At 56.9% G+C, this 16,711-nt stretch overlaps 1 protein-coding gene across 2 annotated transcripts; it reads right to left on the bottom strand.

Moving 5' to 3' along the window:
• Nucleotides 1-1,511: 1,511 nt before the first annotated feature.
• On the bottom strand, nt 1,512-6,877 carry FADS6 (fatty acid desaturase 6). 2 transcript variants are annotated; one of them, XM_063409335.1, is made up of 7 exons: nt 6,783-6,877; nt 6,235-6,578; nt 5,322-5,488; nt 4,886-5,066; nt 3,868-4,055; nt 3,137-3,316; nt 1,512-2,239 (listed from the first exon to the last, which is right to left on the bottom strand). In XM_063409335.1, exons 2-7 carry the CDS (start codon nt 6,572-6,574, stop codon nt 2,090-2,092), a joined length of 1,206 nt encoding a protein of 401 aa, XP_063265405.1. In that variant the 5' UTR covers nt 6,575-6,578; nt 6,783-6,877; the 3' UTR covers nt 1,512-2,089. The 2 variants fall into 2 exon arrangements, with proteins under 2 accessions (XP_063265405.1, XP_063265404.1); XM_063409334.1 differs by having other exon boundaries at nt 6,235-6,581; nt 6,783-6,868.
• Between the last annotated feature and the right edge of the window lie 9,834 nt (nt 6,878-16,711).

Raw genomic sequence — 16,711 nt, 5'->3', positions numbered from 1 at the left:
CCTCTCCTTCAGAGGGGCTGTGGTGAGGACCAGGAATTCCAAGGGCTCCAAAGCCTCATCCTCAGGTCAGCACAGCAATCATCCATTTGATTGGTGCAAGGCTGGAGGCTCCAAATACCACCACAGAGCTCATCCACTAAAGCAGTTGGTTGAAATTTGGGGGGTTCCAAGCACAGGTGTCAGAATCCTCCTTGTTTCCCAGAATTCTCCCTTTCCACCATTATCTTCTGTATCCACCACTTCTGGCAGAGAATAATCCAGCTATTTCCCAAATCACAGGCTGAGGGCCCTGCAAACACCTTCAGATGGCATTGCTTTAAACAGCATCCCTAAAATCCAGCTGGGAAAAGACCAGTTGGTTGCTCTGACCAATGCTTGGGAACATTTTGGGGCTGATCTCTTTGCAGCAGGAGAGGGCAAAAGTGCATTTTGTGTCCACCAATGGGAACATGTGAGGTTATGATTATCCTGCCTGGGCCAAAAGCACCTCTAATGCTCCTTCACCCCCTTGCTGGAGCTGGGAATATCAATAATTTGTCATGTTTATCTTAATTTATCTCTGATGCTCAGTTGAGAGATGAATTGGGGTGGGGGGCAGTACTGGGGGGATCTTTGGTCCTCTGGAGCATTCAGGACATTTGCTTTGCCCAGACCCCTCCAGCTGCTCCCCTGCCTACAGACCCAGCCTAACCCCTGCTCAAAGGATGGGAATTTGTCCTTTGGGTGTTTCACAATCTCCTGGATCAATGATCCACGTGGGCCTGGATAGAGGTGGCAATGCCACCAGCTCAGTGCATTAGCAGCCCCTGGGCCTCAGCCCAGGATAAATCAATAATTCAACATTTCTGATGCCAGAGGGGTCACACTGGATGGATCCAGGGCCACTCTTCCTTGTCCTGAGTCTGGATCACCTGCACAGAGATGCCTTGGCCATCCTAGCTCCAGCCTCACATCACAGGAACACTTCTCCAGTGCACCTGAGGATGCTCCTGGAGGAGGAGAGGATGTGGAGGAGAAGGGGAGTGAAGCACCATGGATTGCCTGCTGCAACATCCACCCTGCCACAGGCCAAGACCAGGGCAGAGCATCCCTGTGCCTTGGGATACATTTGCTGTGAAGCCTTATAAATCCACAGTGTGGGTCCAGCCCACATGGGAGGACAACTGAAAGAGGGAGCAGAACCTTAGGCTCAGAGCAAAGCCACACTGGTGCCAGTTTGGCCATCTGCCCTTCCTGCTGCCAGCTCCCCACCGTGACACTGGCGTGGACTCTGTCATTGGTCCTGCAGGCCTGGGCTAGCAGAGCACCCTGGAAAAGCCAGACACAGCTTCCCAGGGGGGCTTGAACTGAGCATCCCATCCCCTGGCAGCAGCACAGAGGGAAGAGTTCACCCCCCCTAAACAGGGAAAGTCTCCCAAGCCCTGGACACCTGCCCTTGATAAATTCTTGCCATAGCAATGACCAGGTCTGGGGTTACCTCTGGCACCCCAACACAGACACCCCCCCATGGGGTGAGGGTCTTTCCCCCAGTCCTACCCTGGGCACCACAGGATACCAGTAAGGCTTCCTTCAGCAACAAAACCCAATGATAAAGGAAATCCATCCAAAGTGTTAAGGCTGAATTTGCCAAATCTTTGTTTCTAGAAGGGACTGATTTAGCCCAAAGTTAGGCAAAGCACAAGCAGCAGTGACACAACCCCCTCCCCACCATCCACACCTTCCCTTACACCTCGACCACACAGCTGCAGCTACATCCTCCAGATCCTGGTGCTTCTCAGTTCCAGATGTCCTGGATGTGGTGCCACATCCCCCCAGACTTGGGGGGTTTCCTCTCCCCATGTATGAAAGCAGAGTGGATAAAACTAAGCCCTGGCTGGGAATAACAGTGAGGGCACCCCGATTTTTCAGTCCCTGGTGTTGCACTGCCTGGCTCTCCCCCTGCAGGGGCTCTGTGCACCATTTTCTAGCCAGAAGCAAGACTTCAGGGAGGGATGTTTCCTACACCGTGACTTCATGGAGGCGTTGGTCCTGCTAAAACCATCCCTCTGAATGTCCCTGCAGGAAGCAGCCCCCGAGTGCTGCGGGCTCCTCACTGGATGCCCACCAGCTCCGTTATGGGGGGAGCGTGGACCATCAGCTCCTCGTATCTCTGCAGGAAGAGCCTGAGCCTGGAGCTGTAGGTGTCCTCGTTGTAGGGCAGCTTCTTCTGCTTCAGGTACTGGGAGACAACGGGTTTGATCTGCAAAGGCAAAGGTGACATCACTGCTGTGCAGGACGCCCTGGAGTTTGTACACAGTGCCTAAAATGTGCTCAGAAAACCCATCCCACATGCCCAAAGCTGGGCTGGGGCAGGCAGCACCAGCTGTGGTATCTTTGCTGTGAATATTGAGAGGAGGATAGCTTCCAATTGCAGCATCACAGGGAGTTCACCCTGCCAAAATGCCTTTGTAGGGTTCCAAATTAGGAGAGATGCCCTAATGAGGCTTCTAATGGGAGCCAGGCACGAATCCTCATCGTTCACACCCATCGTTATTCCCACATGCCCGCACAGCCAGCTCGGTGATGGGGCTGGGAGGTTGCCACAGACTTAATTATCTCCTTCCCTGCAACACCTCTTTGGGGGAGGTAGGTCCTGCCAGTCCTGTGAGCACAAGCAAAGGACACTGAACACAAGGGCACAGCACTGAGTGGTGATGCTGTCCTGAAGGGCAGCGTATGAGCCTGCGTTGGGATCCCCTCCAGCCGGGGCAGTGCTCAGAGCCCGCATTTTGAACACACCACACACCTCAGAGCAGCAAGTAAGGGCATGACCAAAGTGATAGAAGGTCTGCCTGGATGTTGTCTGAACCAAAAACTGGACTGGGCAATGCTGGGGGTACTTTCCCAATGAAATAATTGGGAGGATCCTGGACTGCTGGAAGGCTGCTGCAGGCTGGAATCGGGACCAGGAGAAGGAGCAGGGAGTAGAAACCCAGGAGAAACAGGACTGGGATGGCAGGAGGGGGCTTAGGGGCTGTTACAAAGCAGTGAGTGGTTTCCAGCATGGGAAGGAGCAGCACAGACAGGTCTGGCAGTGGGCAGGAGATGTCACCTCGCCCCCATGTCACCTCCCAGGCAACCTGAGGGGTGGTCTCACCTTGAGGCACATGTTGTCAGAGAGGCTGGGGAAGAGGTGGTGCTCCACGTGGCAGCTGATGAGCGAGTGGCCGAAGGACCAGTCCAGGAGGGCGTTGCGGGGCAGGTTGAGGACGCCCAGGCTCATGAGGTGGATCCGCCTGGGTTTGCGCTCGGCCGCGAACATGGGGAGGCCGATGTGCTGTGGGAGAGGCAGGGTGGGCACCTGTGGCACCTGTCACCTCCCCAGCCTCTTCCCAGCAGAGCCAAGGGCAGCTCTGCCTGTGTGTGGGCACGAAGAGCCACGTTTTGGGGTCTCTCTGCCAGCCCCAGAGCTGGGTTTGTCCCTACAGTCACTCCATCTTGTGTTTGTCTGTCCGCAGAGCCACCAAGGAGGTCGCGGACTCTGCTCCCCCAACACACCTCCACCAGCATCTCCCCACCCCAGGGCCTGTAACCACCTGAAACCCACATCAGCCCTCCCAGTCCTGCTGGCCACTGCAGAGGACATCAACCTCACACCCTTTGCACTCATCTGCCCTGACATTTTCCAAGGGCAACCACTTTCCGCCCAGCACCACCAGCCTGGTCCTCCTGGTGACAACAGCAGCACGAGGCAGGTGACAAGTGGACCCCCTCGCCTTAAGGTGACACAAGCTCCAGCCAGCAGCTTCAGGGCTTTGTCACCAGCACTGGGTGGTGGTTCACCCATCTCCAGCACTGTTGGCATACCTCGAAGCTTCAGGTCTCTACCTGGAATATGTTGACATGGATGTAGGGATGGGCCAAGAGGGAGCGGGTGAGCAGCATGCACAGCAGGGCGGACCACGGTGACTGGAAGCCCGAGACGTGGAGCAGGAGCCAGTAATGGCAGTAAAGTCCCAGAAACATGCAGCAGAGGGTCCGGAGAGCTGCTTTCCACTCCACGTTCCTCAGTAAACCTGCACAAGGAAGAGGAGGCAGTGCATGGGAGAGGTGTTGATGTTTCCCTCCCACCAGTGCTGCTCCAGCAGTCAGGCTGCCCAGTGTGCCAACAGCCCCACAGCCCAGCCCAGCCCATGAACTCCCTTTCCCCCTCCTCCAGGTTGGCCCAAACCCTACAGAGCTGCTGGAGTGTGGGTCTGAGAGCCTCCCCAGAGCAGCAGATCCAGCTGTGCAGCATCAGGGGATTTGGATACACCTTTATTTCTAACAATTTTACTAAGTCATTGTCCATGCATTTGGCACTGCCCAGAGCTGGGTGATGCAGCCTGGAGGGCTTTGCTTCCCCAGCCTCTCACTGCCTTCTGGGCTCTTCTCCCTGATTGTTTTCTGGCACCATGATTTCCCTGGAACCACCACTTTTCCTGCCCAAGCTCTTTGTGTCTGGGCCCCGCAGCCCCCCAAACCTCCACCCCATTCATGGCTATCAAACACCCTGCACAATATTCTGATCAACCTGAGACCCACGTGTGACACTGAACCCCACTATGGCCTGAGTTAAAGGAGAATGGATTTGGGGTGCTTCAGGCTCACGACGGCTTTTGCCAGAGATTTCAACATCCAGGAAAAGGTGAAGTGTTTTCTCAGCATCAGCAGAAAGTAGATGCAGCAGATGTGATCCCCAGGCAACCACAGCACTTCCAGCTTTTCCTGCAGCCCAGTTTCCCACCAGGGCTGCTGTGGTTAATGTGATGCCTCCAAACAAAGCAGGACCCTTGGGAGGGGTGAGACCTGAGCAGTCACAAGCTTCCCACACCCAGCACCCCATCCCAAGGCCTGGGATACGTACCCAGCGCAACCAGGGGGGTGAGGATGGGCACTGCGAGAGGCGCGATGAACATGTAAACGTAGCGGTTCAGAAAGGGAAGTTTCCACGTGCTGGAGTCCCCCAGGCCGATGACGTTGGTGTAGCCGTGGTGGATCTTCACATGGTTGTAGGTGGCCTGCTCAACTGTGAAAGCTGAGCAGAGCTGGGAGGGAACAGAGAGAAGTTGTGGTGCCAGGGTTTGGGCACTGCCTGGCTTGGGCTTGTGTGGCAGGAACCCAAGGAGAGCTCTGGAGCCACGATGAAGCACCATGGGGAGATGCTCTGCACCCCACAGACCCCAAACCAGTCTGGAAATGGACTTTAAAGAGTTAAGCACTAGAAACCTTTCCCACCATTCCAAACATTCCCCACTACTGCAAGGTGCCAATGGGGTGGTTTTGGGGGCTGCTGCACTCACCTCAATGAAGAAGATAGCCCACACTTTGCCCCAGGACTTGGACTCAGTCAAGGCGTTGTGGCTGGCCAAGTGGCTGCCCTTGACAGTCAGGGTGTGATGCACCACGCCAAGGGTGAGGACACCCGCCAGGAAAGGGGTGGCCTGGGCCGACCGCAGGCACAGGAACCCTGTGGAGAAACCAGCCAGGCAGGAGCCCGGCCATGCACGTGTGCTGCAGCCCTCTGAGCCAGGCTGGAGGTGTTGCTACACCCAAACATGCCGGCCACTGCCCTAAACCTGTTCTTCAGCCACAGTTACAGGTATTTGAACCACGCAAGTCAGCGTTTGCCTCCTCATCATCCTCAGGACTGGGCCAGCCACGCTCACCCTTGTGCTGGAGATTTGGCCACTTCCAGCCTCAATGGCAACGAGTGCTGCAGGTGCCTGATCCCACCCCACAGCTCTGGGGTGTGGGATTCCACTGGTGCCATTACTCTGCCAGGATTCCAGCATCCCCAGGAGTTGAACAGCAAGAGAAGGTCCCAGCTTTCCAGCCATGCCACCAGAGCCCTTCGCTCAACTGTGTTCCCCTGTGCCCACCACACCAGGGCCACTGCCACCAAAACCACCGTGGTTTCCCTGTCCCATGGAGGGACACATCACCCGCTGTCCTGTGTACATCTGCCTGGCACCATCCCCTCAGCCCGGGCTGTGCCCCAGATACCGCTGTCCCCTCACCCCAGGCTGTGCCCTGGGTGTCATTGTCACCCACTGTGGGGTCAGAGTGTGCCAAGTCATGGGGTGAAGGAGTTATTGTGGCTTTGTTAAAACCTCAGCAGGTGCCAACAGGCTCCCAGCACAAAGCAGTCATGAGGAGGCAGTGGGGCCCCTGGGGACCGCCCTGGCCGTGGTTTGGGGGGCTGAGCCAGGTTACCTGCCGGGAGCAGGAGGACGCTGCAGGCAAGGATGCTGATGTCCACACCGTGCCGTTCCCACCAGCTGCTGCTCTTCACCACCTTCTGCACCAGCTCCGAAAGCTCGGTCATCAGGGCTTCCTCGGGCTTCCACGCTCGCTGCGGGGCTCCCCCGGGGGTCACGTCCCCGTCACTCTGTGCTGGCCCCGGCTCCCAGCCCTCTGCCATCACGTCTGTCCTGCTGCCACCAGGTGCTGTCGCGCTCCGGAGCGAAGGGTCCCCCAGGGAAGGGACACTGGCGACCTCTCCGTTGACCTGCCGTCCCCTCGGCACCGCCGGGCCCCCGTCCTGCAGCGGCATCTCCCTGCTGAGCAGACGCCACGCAGGTGTCACCCCCGAGGGTCAGCCCCGGCACCCCGACCCACCGCGGACCAGCTGGCGGGCTCCTGCCGCCGCCGAAGGACACGGGAAGGGCAGGGATGGAAAAAAAATAAACAATCCAAGGAGGACGCAGCCGGCCGAGAGCCAGCCAGGCTCCAGCACAGCGACACCACAGCCCCCCACTCACGGCAGCCCCGGCCCGGCGGAGCTCCCGGCGCTGCCCAGCCCCGCTGGCCCCGCTGCCCGCAGCGCCGCAGCCGCGGTCCGGAGAGGGAGGAGCAGGGGAGGACCGAGGGGAGGGAGGATGCAGATGAACCACGGCAATAATCCGCCCCCGTGGCCCATTTAGGGCAGCAGCCGGGCCGTGGGGAGGACGCTCGGCGAGGGCACGGAGGAGGGAAGGAGTGGAAAAAAGCTGGAGAGAGGCGATGGAAATGTTGGAGGCGAAGGAGCCAAGCGCCAGGAACACACCTGAGAAACCCAAGCGGAGCGCAGAGGACAGGGATAGGGTTTCGCTTTTGCCAGGGAGAGGGAGCAAACGTTGCCTGTCCCACGAGGGAGCCGTTTTGGGGAGAAAATCGGCCTTTTCCACAGCGAGGAGCAGGCTGCCCGTGCCTGCCTGCCCAAACTGCTGCTGCCGCCCAGCACCCTCTGCTCGGGGGTCACCGAACCCTACGAAACCTGACGGGGACCAGGCCACCCCAAATCTGTCCCTTGCAGCTCTGACCCCTGCAGGGTCTCTCTTCTCTTCTGGCCCGATTCCATATGAATTTCCCCCATTTTCCACCACTGCCTCCTGACATCACCCAGATACTGGCATCCAAAAGTTTTGAGGATGCCATTGCACAGACCAGCACCTCCAGAGCCCTATTTCTTTATGAAGGAAAGCTAAAATCACATTGTTCCTCTCTGTGGCACTGGATTTCTTCTTGCTTTGTTATTTCTCCTTGCCAAACCTCAAATTAACTCAACTGATCCACCAAAATCTTAATGAACATCCATCAAATCCTTATGGATTTGCAAAGGCTGGTTTTCTACACTTATCATTAGGATATCACAGCCCCAAACTGGGATGGGCTCAGCACCTCCAGTGACATCACATCACTGCCGTGATTTGCAGGGAAGCAAACCTCACACCCAAGTTACAGCAAGCCCCAGGGAATTGTCATCATCCTCTGGGGAAAAAATTAATAATAATTTTAAAAATCCAAGCTACTGCAAAAGGGACAGAGCTGAGAGTGCATCAGAGACCTGCTGAGGTTTCATTTCCACTGTTAGTGCATGCATTAGGAAAGGCCATTTCTAGAGCCAGGAGCACTGAGTAATCACGGCGGGGTGTGGAGCCCAGCCAGTGATTCACTCTGATGAGCAGAATGGCTTTTGCCAGCTGCCCACAGCTGGGAGAGCACCCATGGGTGCTGCCAGGCCAGGGGAGGCAGGTGTCAGACCCAAAGGCACCTCGAATGGGGCTTCTCCTGAGAGATACACACCTTCATTGTCACACCTGGGATGTCACCACAATGGGCAGTGGCAGGAGGGTGACAGCCCTGCTCCAAGGGTGCCCTTTGGCAGGGGCAAGGGTGAGCTGTGCTGGAGCTGCCATTGCACAATGGGGCAGAACTGGTTATGTGGGGACAGCTGAGGGGGAGGAGGGCGTGGGGATCAGCCACACACCCAAGACCAACAGGATCTGTGAGGATCCCTCTGCAGCTGGCACAGGGAGAGGCAGATGCATGGCATAACTCAGTTCCATGCTGCTACCAGGGCCAGAGACCACCTGGGAGAAGAGAACAAACAGGGCTGAAAACTACCTGGGAGAGGCTGACTTTTGGTTTCTGAGGGAAAGTGCTGAACCCGAAAGAGCTACAGCCACAATGGGAGTCACAATGCCAACAAGAGACCAGAAACTATAAGGAGAGTCTGCAGAGCCACAAGGACAGTCAGCAGGTTCAGGATTGTATAAATATACAGTATAAATATACTGCCTTACAGAGCCCCATTTCCACAAGAAACTTTTAAACCCCAAATTACATCTGATTGCCCACCACACAGAGGCCAAGTCACACAATTCCCCTGACCCAGCTGAGATCTTAGAGATCAAAGCAAACACTGACCTGCCCTTTGCACTGTGGACACAAACACCTCCAATTTAGCAGGGAAAACATGTGTAAGTCTCAGAAATCCTTCAGCACACAGCAGGGCAGCTGGAGGGGATCAACATAATCCCTGGAGCAGTGAGCTGTGGCCGGCAGCTGCTGTCCCTGAGGCTGTCCCCATGGCTGTCCCTTGCCCCGGGCACCACAAGTGTCCCACCGGGAGCCTCCATCCCAAGGGAGCAGCAGGAATCAGACCCTGCTGCTGTCCTCATCTGACCCACTCCCCCCTAGAACTCAGCCTAGCTCCTTGCTATTGAGAAAGGCCAAATCTGCCTCCCAGCGAGCTCCTCCCACGTCCCCGCTCCCCAAAAAGGGGGAAATGGGCCATTTTAGCCTGGCACAAGGACACATATGTCAGGCCATCAGGAGCCAGTAGCTGCAAGTATTTCCTTGCTGAGCCCTCCAGCCCCCCCCCCCCAGCCCGTGGGGCAGCAGCTGCTGCAACCCCAGAAGTGCAGTTTCCAGCCCAGATCCAGGAGTATGGAAAAGCAGTTTGCACCCCAGGGTTGTGGAGAGGAGGAGGTAGAGCTCCTTCCCTCCATACAGCCCCCTGGCACACCCTCCTCCTCCCTGGGGGAGGAAGGCTCAGGCTGCAGGGGCTGTCAGTGGGACACCGCCAGATCCCCTGGCTGCCTCAGCCAGACTCCGAACACCACCCCCTCCCCTCCCCTGACATCGCTGAGACTGCAGAGATTCACTTTTCTAATACCTGGTCTGGGACGGCACTCCCTCCCACGTCTTTCAGACCAAGCTTTTGGGTAATTAACTTAATCAGGGATTAATTACCACCATCCCCTGCCCAGCAGGGAGACCTTAAACACCCCCTCTCTTTGTCTTTTGCGGTCTGGCAGAGCTGTGGGGTCCTCAAGAAGGAGAAACTCTCCGGATTCATCTCTTCATTCCCTCCCTTTCCCCGAGCCCAGCGGCCGAGCGAGGAGCTCCATCTGCAGGCAGAGCTCTGCCCCCATCGCCCCGAAAGCAGCTCCCTGCCCAGAATTCGGGCCCTGGCACACGCGTGTTTGGCACAGCTCGAGTTCCGCAGCTGCTGCCAAGGTACGAGATCAGCTCCGGTCCCCGCTCACCCACCCACCCCGGGGCTGCCCCAGGGCCAGCACCCCAAACCTTCCCTCTCTGTGGAATGAGGAAAGAGAGAAGAGCGAGCTCGGGAGCCACCTCGGGGAGGCACCAGAGGGAGTCACACCTCCGTGCCTGGCGGTCGCTTGGCCAAAAGTGCAGGAAATCGAGCTGGTGGGCTCCCGAGGGATGCTTAGCCCTGGGGTCATCGTCTTCCAAACCTGATCTGTGTGTCAGGGCAACAAGCTCTCAGTGGACCCCAGAGCTGGCACAGCCACCAAGCCCTCGCTCATGAGATGCAAAGTCCCTTTCCAGGGACCAAAACCTGGGAGGCTGTGGGGACACAGCCACTGAGCCTCACCCCATGGGCTGCTAATCTCCTCTTGGGGGTCAAGACCTTGGGTGCAGCCACAGCCTCTGTGGGAGCTCCAGTGGTGCCAGGCTGGGACGGGGCTGGCAGGGGGTGAGATGCCGGATCTATCACGGGCTGCTTTTCAGTCCACATCCTCCCAGCCCTGCGACGCTTGGCAAGGCCATGCTTTTAACCTTAAATAAATACCCTTTCCGGGATATCTCACTGTTTGCAGGGCCCAAATGGCCACTCCAGGTCACAGAAAACTTCCTGCTGGTGCTCAGCAGCTCTGGGAAGAGGCTGGATCCCAGTGCTGGCTAATCTGGCCGATCTGTTTGCCTGGCACAGACCGGACGGCGGCGAGACAGGGCGGGCAGAGCCCTGGGTCGTGCACTGGCTGCGGGGGAGGCATTGTGGATAATGCCTGGTCTTATCCAGGCTCTGTGTTGGTCTTATCCAGGCTCTGTGTTGGTCCAGTGCTGCCCTGCACTGCCCTGGCACCCCCGCATGGAAGTGGCTGAACCCCACAAAGGGCATTGCCCAGACAGACAGGGGTTGGAGGCCCCACACCCTCAGTGTCATTGACACCATCCTTTTCATTGCTGCTGTATTTTTCTCATCCATTTGGCCCCCAGATGGGTGCTGGAGGGGTTGTATGTGGGGAATTGCTCTGCCAAACCTCGGTGATGTTCACCCCAGGGTGAGAACAGCTGGGGTTTACCTGCCAGCAGCAGCCAGGTATGGAGACATCAACCCAACTCCTCACTCCTGCAAGCTTTAGGGGCTCCACGGCATTGTAGAGACTGAACCCATTTGGCTCTGGGGTTGGGACAATGGCCCTCTGGGTTCTGACTAGACCAGAGTGCTGCTGTGCTGCAGGGATAGACCACAAATATCCCTGCACTTGTAGGGTGGGGACAGACCCTTGGGACGGCCTGGCAGAGTGGGAGATTCTTCCCTGCGTGGAGTTAAACACATGCCTTGTATCATCTATGTCATGGCTCCAAACACAGCCACCTCCTCTCCTCCCTTTCTAGTAGCCACCTGCAAACACAAAAATCCCAAAGCTCAAGGATAAGCACCAGGTGTAATTTCTTTGCTTCCCAAGGCTGCACGAGACTTACAGCAGTGGCTGGTGAAGGGAGGTTTATTCGAAGCACACGGAAATCAAACCCAACAAAAAGCCCTGCCCTGAGCCCTTGGATAGCCCAGCCCAGGGCTCAAAGCCACAGCACCAAACCCCACCTTTCCCCATGAGCACCCCCAAAGCCCCTGGGGACTCACTGCCTATCCCCCACCAGCACACCCTGATACCATACCCAGGCTGTCTCAGTTTTATATATCAGCAGTGAATAAAGCAGTTGTCATCCACCCCTGCTCCAGCCCAGCTTAAAATCCAAAGCCTGGCTGGAGGTGTCAACTAATCACAGACTTCCTCCACTTAGCAGCTCAGGGCCAAGGTAATCACTGGTTTGGGAGCCTCTGCTCTTGGCCCGACCGAAACTGCTTGCCCCCACCCCTGTGTCCCTGGTGTCACCGCCTGGCCAGGTGTTACCCAATGCAGGTGGGGCTGTCGTGGGCTCCGTCCCTCTCCGCTGCCATAACGCTGAGCCTGCCACCAGCAGTGCCACCAAGGGGTGGCTGAGTCCTCTCTCCTGCTGGCCTGGCAGCTGTTCTGTAATGCTGAAGTTCTGTGGGGTCCTGGCAGGATCCCGGCAAGGATCAGCCCTGAGGAGGGAACCAGCCATGGCTCCAGTTCCAGTTAGCAGCCAGCAATTGGAATCATGCCCCTGGACACAACTCTACACTTCCAGCCCTCAAAAATTAAATGTTTCTACTTGTAAACGTGGCACTACCCATGCCAAGCCTTCCCAGCTCCCAGGTGCCCTTCTGGTCCCCAACCAGAGCCACTGGGGCTGGCCACACACTTGTCCCTGCAGGCAGGCACCCGGGCCAGCAGCTCCCTATCAGACACCCACACAACATTTTCACCATTCGAGGCAGGCAGTGTAACTCCAGGCTCCATCCTCTGCCCTCTCGAGGACAGAGGGACATTTCCAACCTCCTCAGTGTGCAGAGGGAGGATGTAGATCCCAGCATGGCATTAACTGGCACTTGCCACCTTGGGCTGATCCGTGACTGAGCAAGGATGGTTTGCCAGGGTGGCTGAGTGTCACTACCCACAGCTGCTTTTGGGGACAGTTCCCCCTGCTAGCATCCACTGATGGCTTCACATGCCAGAAGGGAAAGGGCCTGGGAGGGAGTGCAGGGCTCAAGGCCAAGTGCCTCTTCCTTTCTCCCCCAGGAGTTTTTGAACAGGCTCTGCTGGGGCTGTTGCGTTTGCCCAGTCTCAGAAACCAGAGCTAAGGTGAGTACTGACCAGCACCTGTGTCTTTACTCTGTTCCTGTTCTCTGTGGTATCAGGATACCTTGAATTCATGGAAACCAGGAATTCCTGCAGGACAGAAAGCCCCCTGCTCATTAAGAAGCCCAAGCAAAGCTTTACCTGGCAAGAGGAGAGATTGCACAATGCAGCCCCTGCACCTGAGATGGGCACTGCCCTCCTCTGGCCATGTGCCCATGCTTTTCCCTGGCATGGCAGGCTGATGCCACCCTGGGTGCAAACAGCAATTAGTGCCAGGGGCAGGTGCCCAATCCCACTCTGCTCCGGCCACAGGGTAGGTGAGGGCAGCCAGGCTGTGATGTAACCGGCCATGCCCGGGAGGCAGTGCTGGAAGGGAGCAAGCTGGGCTGGGAATCCAATGTGCTGTGTCACTCCTTGGGGCTGGAAAGTTGGTTTGGGGCCAATGGGTTGCCCAAATCCAGCTGGACTCCAAGAATGCATCCCCACCTCTCCAGTCTCGTGTGGCTCTAACCTATTTTCCCCCTTTCAGCAGCTGCTGCGCAGAGATTACAGCTGAGATGAGGGGAGGAGGAGAGGATCTGTCTCAGCTCCATCTTCCTGCCAGGCCTAGGGACACATCCAAGCAGCCCCCAGTGTGTCCACTTTGTCCATTACATCCTTCCCAGCGGGCACAGGCAGTGTACCAGAGCCCTGCTGAACCAGGCACTCACCGAGGGCAGTTCTTGTTTCTTCTTCCAAGCAAGTGCCCGATGCTCCCTGCCATCCAGAGGGATAACTCACATGCTGCCTGGCAGCTATTTCATCAGCACAGCCAGACCCATACAACGAGTTAGCTTGGAAAAACATGATTCTTCTAATGATACCTTTGCAGGAGTGGTGCTGTGAATCCCAGTTGACCGAGGGAATATCTGGAGGAGCCCTGAAGAGGTTGTGGTTCAGCTCTGGCAGTACTGGGTGAAGAGGCTGCTTTCCATCCCCAGTGCCTTAAAAACAGCATTTTTGCCATTAAAACAACCCACTAAGGAAACATCAGAAAAGCTGTTAATCCTCCAACTGGTTTTTCCATTAAAGAAAATTCTCCTTGGCCCCATTCCTCCTGCTTTTCCCCTCCCACCATAAGCTATTGCAGGTAAATCCAATGTGCTGCTCCTTAATCCCAGCCTGGGGAAGCAGGAGCCACCCTGACCCAAGCAACCTCACCTCACTGGTGCATTTTATTACTAACTTCAGCTGGGTTCTGCTGGGATCGGGGTCAGTGGCAGCCAGAGCTCACTGGGGGGAGGGCAAAGTGGGGCACAGCAAAAGAGGGAGGAGGCCCATGAAAAAAAAAATAGGGGTTAGAATAGAAACCAGGTTAGGGCTAAACTGTGGGTGTAGAAGATGTTGTGGCAGGTAGAGTGGCTGCCCTGCCAGCCCAGGGAACCAGAGGGCCTCTGAGCCATCCTTGGCATCCTCACCAGATTTCCAGGGTTCTCCCTCCTCTGGTTCTGGGAGTTGCTGGGCTGGAGGGCTCAGGGAGAGCAAGCAGGGATGAGGCTGGGTGCAAAATGAACAAGAGCTCAGTCCTAAAACCATTGCTTCATCCTGCGAGGGCTCTTCTGGTCCATCGGATGGCCACGTGCCTCCAGAGGGTCCTTGCTGCCCCAGGAGTGTCAGACCTGGACAGCGACATCAGGAATGGAGACTCAGAGAGCAGTTCTGCAGAAAAAGCAGGGTTTGTTTTTCAAAACAAACCTTTCTTCCTGATTGAGAAGAGAACAATCAACAATGATCCAAGCTTGGCACGAGGTGAGATAAGGCTGGCCTCCTGCAGTGGCACCGTGAGCATCACGGGGCCCTTGGCACAGCCCAGAGGGTTCCTCCGAAACACACACAGGGCTCACGGGGTGCCACCAGCACCACCCTGGCACCTGCCAGCCCAGGAGGCTCAAGGGCAGCTGGATCTGCCGGAAAACACAGAGGGCATCTTGCAGCCACATCCCCAGCTGGGCCATGGCCAGCTGGAGCCAGGCAGGGAGCTGATAGCAGAATTTACCAAGAGAGGCCAGAGGCAGTTCTGGGAATAGATAGCCCTGAGCCCGCTTCCAAGAAGAATGTTTCCGTCTGGCACGTGGCAAAGGTGATACCCTCAGAAAAGTAGGAAATTTGCTGAAAGAGAAGTGACTAAGACTCATGTTTTGTTGGAAAAAGAGGTGAAACCAGCCTCCTTGAAGCTCATGGAAAATCTCAGGTTCACATGGATTGATGTCATTTCCCAATCCAACTTGTCCCCTAGGAATGCACTCCATCTGCTCCAGAGTGGGAGAAAACCTGCTGTCAGACACAGAAAAAAATAACCCTATAAGCTCTGCTTTCCCCTAGCAGTAGGTCTCTCTTTCCCATAGTAAAATGTCCTCTGGGCAACAAAATTACCTTTCCAAAAGACAAGTCCACAAGATATTTGTGAGTGGGTTCCTATGCCCATTCCCTGTCCCATGGAAATGCTCAGTCCCTGGAAGGCTTTGCTGGTGACAGGGCTAGTGGGGAGGGCATCTGAGGAGAGAGAGTCAGAGCTGCCAACTCCCACCCCTTCTTTACATACATGATAATTTTGGAAAGACACAGGGTAAAAACGTAATTCTTTAGCCTTCAGTGCCATCACAGCCTTATCCTGCTGGCACAGGACTGGCATCACCTGTCCCTGGGGCGGTGAGAAAGCAAGCTTGTGGTACCCTTCAGAGGAGAGGACACCCATCCCATGTCACCACCTCCAGCCCCTGGTGCCTGCGGGATGCCTGGGGAGGGCTGGGAGCCTGCTCATCCCCCCTGGCATGGAAAGGCACCCAGGAGGCACTGGCTGATCCTCCCTTGGGAAAGGCACTCCGGGCACGTGGCATCTCTGCCCGGCGGAGCGGGGCAGACCCGGGGTGAGTAACACCTTCAGCAGCCTGCCTCGAATGCCGGGGGCTGATCTCTCACCCCGTGCCCGCAGGGAGGAGCCATGGGAGCCTATCTTGGCACCTCCAAAATGCCTCCTGGGGAGGGCCAAGGAGCCCTCACTGCCACCCCAGGGTCTCGTGAGGGGCAGGGCTGTTCCTGTCCTTGCAGGTGTCGAGCTGGAGCTGGAGCAGGGCTCTGCTCACAGACACGCTGATGCTGCTCCCAGCACCCTGCCTGCCCTGCATTGTATAACCTCTTACGTCAGGCAGCTCCTGTCCCAACCCATCCTGGCCTGGCACTGCATCCCGTCCCGGGACACAAAGCTCTGGAGTCTCATTCCCTGGGAATCCCTGCATCTTCTGAGTGCCCTGGGGGCCCTCCACCCCGCAGCCTTCCCACAGGGATGCTGGCAGGCGCTGTCACCTGACCTCTGCTGTCACCCAAGGATGCTCATCCTCCACCCCAGGACCTTTTGGGACACAGTCCTGCTTCACACGAAGTAGCACATGTCATTGTTTGTGAAAGAAAAATAAAGAAAAAGGAAAAAAAAAGGCAGCATGTTTTGACGCTTTTCCAAAGGGAGAGGAGAGGAGAGGAGAGGAGAGGAGAGGAGAGGAGAGGAGAGGAGAGGAGAGGAGAGGAGAGGAGAGGAGAGGAGAGGAGAGGAGAGGAGAGGAGAGGAGAGGAGAGGAGAGGAGAGGAGAGGAGAGGAGAGGAGAGGAGAGGAGAGGAGAGGAGAGGAGAGGAGAGGAGAGGAGAGGAGAGGAGAGGAGAGGAGAGGAGAGGAGAGGAGAGGAGAGGAGAGGAGAGGAGAGGAGAGGAGAGGAGAGGAGAGGAGAGGAGAGGAGAGGAGAGGAGAGGAGAGGAGAGGAGAGGAGAGGAGAGGAGAGGAGAGGAGAGGAGAGGAGAAGGGGCAGGATGTGGCCAGAGCTGCTCCCTAACCAGTATTGGAGATGAGTCCAGCACATCCCATCAGTCTGACAGGTGCCCATAAAGCCTGCTCCTCCCCAGCCATCTCTGGCCTGCTTTCCAAACGCGACTGTCTGGGTTTCGGGGTACTGGAGGGGTGCCAAAGCACCGGGACAGCGGGGTGAAGGCATTCCTCGGCACTAAGGCAGGCAGGACACCATGCCAAGAACAGCACCTGCTGCTCACCTCCCCTTCCCAGCCGCTGAAACGCCAGCAAAGCCCCTGGGAGATGCTGTTTGTGGGTGCCAGCGAGTGCCCTCGAGGGCTGTGCAGCGCCCATG

This window comes from Prinia subflava, chromosome 12 (genome assembly GCF_021018805.1).
Source record: "Prinia subflava isolate CZ2003 ecotype Zambia chromosome 12, Cam_Psub_1.2, whole genome shotgun sequence".
Lineage (NCBI taxonomy): Eukaryota > Metazoa > Chordata > Aves > Passeriformes > Cisticolidae > Prinia > Prinia subflava.
This window is presented reverse-complemented; position numbering and strand designations above follow the sequence as displayed.